The sequence below is a fragment of the Pinus tabuliformis genome, chromosome 9 (assembly GCF_031772625.1).
Source record: "Pinus tabuliformis cultivar Carrire ecotype Pingquan chromosome 9, CPIR1, whole genome shotgun sequence".
NCBI classification, from domain to species: domain Eukaryota; kingdom Viridiplantae; phylum Streptophyta; class Pinopsida; order Pinales; family Pinaceae; genus Pinus; species Pinus tabuliformis.
In genome coordinates, this window is record NC_142307.1 from 847,688,813 (window position 1) to 847,692,870 (window position 4,058).

Sequence of the window (4,058 nt, forward strand, 5' to 3'; positions counted from 1 at the left end):
TTTAACATCCAATTTTGCATCCATGGTTACATCCGCATTTGACTTCTTATATAGAGTATATTTTTCTTTACATATATGACCCCCTTTATAGATTCATAGTGAAATATATGATAGTTTCTAAATATCATTAAAGCAGATATCACAATTCAAAATCATTTGTAAAGAAATTTAAGAGAAATTGACAACATCCATCCAAAAAAATAACAATGTGTCATTAACAATTTTCAAAACATGTATAAAATAGCAACATAATACTAATAAAATCAGTATTATTTTTAATCAAAACAAGTAAAATTCAAATATGATTAACAAATCAAAATATTTCATGAATATCGTTATTCTACGATAAATTAACAACATACATAAATCAAACTCATCGTATGATTACAAAATCAAAATGTCTCATTGATATAGGGTAAATTCACAACACCCATCTAAACATAACAATGTCATTCTACACAATAATTTCTTCATAAAAAACAATGCATGTGCATGCCTAGCTACCACCACCAAGATCATCCTCATGATCATCTTGACCATCCTCATTACTCTGATCCACATCATCACCAACACCGCAACTATCATCATCATCTCCTCCTTCACCACCATCATCCTCATCCTCATCCTCATCATCTCCTGATATATGTTGAACATAATTTGGATCATCGTCTTGGCAATCATTACCTATAGCATTCTGACAAAAAAAATAAATATTACATGTTAGTATTAATTACATAACACAACGCATGTTTTTGTTATACAATGTTAACCATAAAATGAGGTAAGATATAATATCTAATAGTACTAAAAAATAAAATGAAAATAGGGTTTAAAAGTATATTGGAAATCCAACTAAAATTACATACCATAGAGTCCATCCAAACAACAAATTCAACCCATCTCTTTTGCTGCAGCACCTCCTTTTCCAAATGATTTGGAGGTCTTCCATATTTTAGTTCCTATCAATCAGTAAATAGGGAGAAATTAGATAACAATGACTTTCTTCTAGTACAAAATTTATTAAAAAAATATCACATGTTTAATATACTTACAAAGGTTGTTATCAGTGCTTTTAAACCTTTCTGGCCACTACGATGAGTGACTTTTGTCTTGGTTAACCTTGCCTTGGATGCCTTGTCCTTAAACATAAACCAATTCAATTTATTTTCACACAAATACATGTCTAAGATACTTATAAGTATTAATACATTCTAAATAATGTTTAATGAAAAATTCAATACCTGAATGCTCTCATTGCCGACTTTTCTTTGTGCATCCAACTTCTCATATGATTTTACAAGTTCTTTCCATACTTTAAAAGGTATGTCAATAGGTCTTTGTTTCAGTCTTTGATCTTGAGGCATTTTTTTAATTTTTCTTGTTTGGTTAAAAAAAACTGAACAAGTAATTCACATCAATGGCATGGGGACTCTATGGATATGTGTAAAAAAATGGCTATAAAGAAAACATCCAAAAAACATATGAGCTCTCCCTTTGATGGTCACTTGGGGCATATGGCTGGAAAGGAACAACTCCATTTTTGAAAATCAAGGAAAATCCTTTCTCAAAGTCCTTCCTAATATTTGCTCCAAATGTCTTAAAATGAAAAACAAAATTCAAACGTCATCCTTAAACATCTCCCTTAAATATAACGTTGGACCATAAATTCTTCATTTTTATTCTTATCGGCTCTGGAATGATTTTTCTATATGCAATTATATAATGAAATATGTGTGCACTAATGAAAAAACATTGAGTTTCGTTTTTCATAATCACAAACAATGAAAAAAGAATCACACGTAATTAGCATCATTTTGGAAATTTTATATTTATTAAAAATCTTTAACATGTTTTCCTCCCATATCTCATAAAAAGGTGTGAAATTTTTTATATACTCTCCAATAAGCACTACAACAAAACCAGCGATTTGGAGGTTTTACACTAAGTTTTTCAACATCGAGCTTACTAGGGCTTGCACCACCGGGGTTATTAGTAAGAATCTCATGAGGTTTGCATAGCCATGATTATTAGAATCAAAATAGTAGGATTTGCACTAAAAAACAGTTCATAGTGCTTTCCTGCTGGGGAGAAAATCACAAGTTCAACTTCTGCAGTGCAGAGCACCGAGAGCTCGTAAGCTTTCTTCAGCAATCCACCTATGTTTGGAAAATGTAGCCTGCCTGCTAGCGATGTTCTCAATCCTCTTCCTCTGCATCTTTCCCCTCACTATTCTTGTATGTCCTCTTTCGTTTTTCCCTCCAAACAAACCCTCTCAAATTGAGAAAGCAGAACAACTCACTCGATGAGAATCCGAATCCAATTATTGCTTCTAACAATAACCCAATACGATACCAGAAGTGATTACACAAAACCTCATTGACTCTTCATTTGTTTGGAAAAGAGCCAAGCATAAACTTCTGATGAGGGTTTCCGTCTCAAGCCTGGCTCACAGGACGTCGCTTAGTCAATTGCGAGAAAAGTTTTCCACCTGCCTGTCACATACGGTTTGTCACACTATATATTAAAATAAGGTTGATCATACTAACAATAAGGTTGTATAGTGTAAAAGGAGGGCTCTCCTGAATGCATTTGGTTGGTTTATAGAAAAGATTGCTGGAATGTGTAATGTGAATGCTCTGCTAACTGTTTTTTAAGCATTTGGAAGTATTAAAACCCCCTAGGATAATTAATGTAAGACCTGTTAATTAATGTGTAAAGATGGCTATTGTCCTTGGGCTACCTTAGTTGTTCGTGTTTAGTGATCTGTGGTATTATGACTCCTCAAGTCACTATTAAACCATGAGAACCATGCCCAGGCAGACTAGTGTGACATTGTGGATGAGAACCAAAACTAGACTCCTATAACCTCCTTTTTCATCCTTTAAATTGCAGAATTAACTGACTGTTCTAGTAATCGTTCTTGAGCACCTGAAGATGTGCACCCTAAATAATAAGAATAATACCTTGTAACATATGAATAGTCCATCCTGTGCATGTAGGATATGCACATGAGGTCCAATAAAATCACTAACCAGAATACCAGGTGTTATTAAAGCCTCTACAGGTTGATATATATGAATGTTACAGTGTGCAGGAGTATGATTCAATTCCATACGAAAATACAAAACATCTGATAGGATTTCCTTATACCTCATAGGCAAACAACCATTGTCCCTTCTATAGATGAGCAGAATAAGTGCTTGGTTCTCTACACTAAATAAAGACAAAGTATAGTACTTATTGCTGACAAAATAGGATTTAAATCACGGTTCAATTGCTTGACATTCAGCTGGTCACAGAATTGTAGAGTGCATAATCATAAGTGATGTTGCGAGCCTCATTGCTCAAAGTCTAAGGGTCTTGCGAGCCATAATCACAGCCATGTATGGAATATCTTGTGATTATGGCATTTTATGAGGTCAATTCTTGTGAAGACATTTCAGTTTATAATAAATTTTGAACCTCAACAGAGTTTTGGCAAGACCTGGCTGAGCTAGGAAATCAACAACACAGCTGATATGAATGACATAATCTAGCCTCAAGAGGGAGCCTCTTTTGTTTCATCACTCTAACAATCTATGAAGTGGTGGAAAGCATAACAACTTCCCCTTGAATATGACACCTAAACTGAGTACAAATCCTAAATGATGCAGCCTTTGGTGCATGTCTCTCAAAGTATCGATATTTCAAATGTTGAAAGCTCTTGTGCCCATTTGATATGCATTCGATTGTAGTTCCCCTGAAGAAAGAATCTTATAAAGGTGAGGCCATGGCCAATATGTTAGCCATATCCATTGGAGTTGCCATTGCTTGACAACTTTAGTGTGATCAGTCCCACCATGATTCACATGGGCTTCTACTCAACACTGGCTGTTGCTATTGTAAGAGTCTTCAAGCTCGTTGAACCCATAGTATTGATAAGTGTATTCTTTGGGTCTCTAGTTTTCAAATTCTGCCTATGTTTTCCTCTCAGTATCATTATTTCAAATGCTGAAAGCTCTAATTCCCATTGCTGTGTATTTGATTGTGGTTTCCCTGAAGAAAGAAGCTTATAAAGG

At 34.4% G+C, this 4,058-nt stretch overlaps 1 protein-coding gene across 1 annotated transcript; it reads right to left on the minus strand.

The window, feature by feature from the left end:
* Positions 1-315: 315 nt before the first annotated feature.
* Positions 316-1,547, minus strand: LOC149151440 (uncharacterized). The gene is made up of 3 exons (XM_089445478.1): positions 1,053-1,547; positions 867-959; positions 316-694 (listed from the first exon to the last, which is right to left on the minus strand). The coding sequence occupies exons 1-3, from the start codon at positions 1,179-1,181 to the stop codon at positions 497-499; spliced, it is 420 nt and encodes a 139-aa protein (XP_089301604.1). The 5' UTR covers positions 1,182-1,547; the 3' UTR covers positions 316-496.
* Between the last annotated feature and the right edge of the window lie 2,511 nt (positions 1,548-4,058).

What these genes read in the sequence shown, in the direction of transcription:
- LOC149151440 (XM_089445478.1), bottom strand. Translation starts at nt 1,181, where the DNA reads ATGTATTTGTGTGAAAATAAATTGAATTGGTTTATGTTTAAGGACAAG. An exon ending in AAGCACTGATAACAACCTTT is followed by an intron (nt 960 to 1,052) that starts GTAAGTATATTA and finishes ACTGATTGATAG; the next exon opens with GAACTAAAATATGGAAGACC. An exon ending in TTGTTTGGATGGACTCTATG is followed by an intron (nt 695 to 866) that starts GTATGTAATTTT and finishes TTTTTTTGTCAG; the next exon opens with AATGCTATAGGTAATGATTG.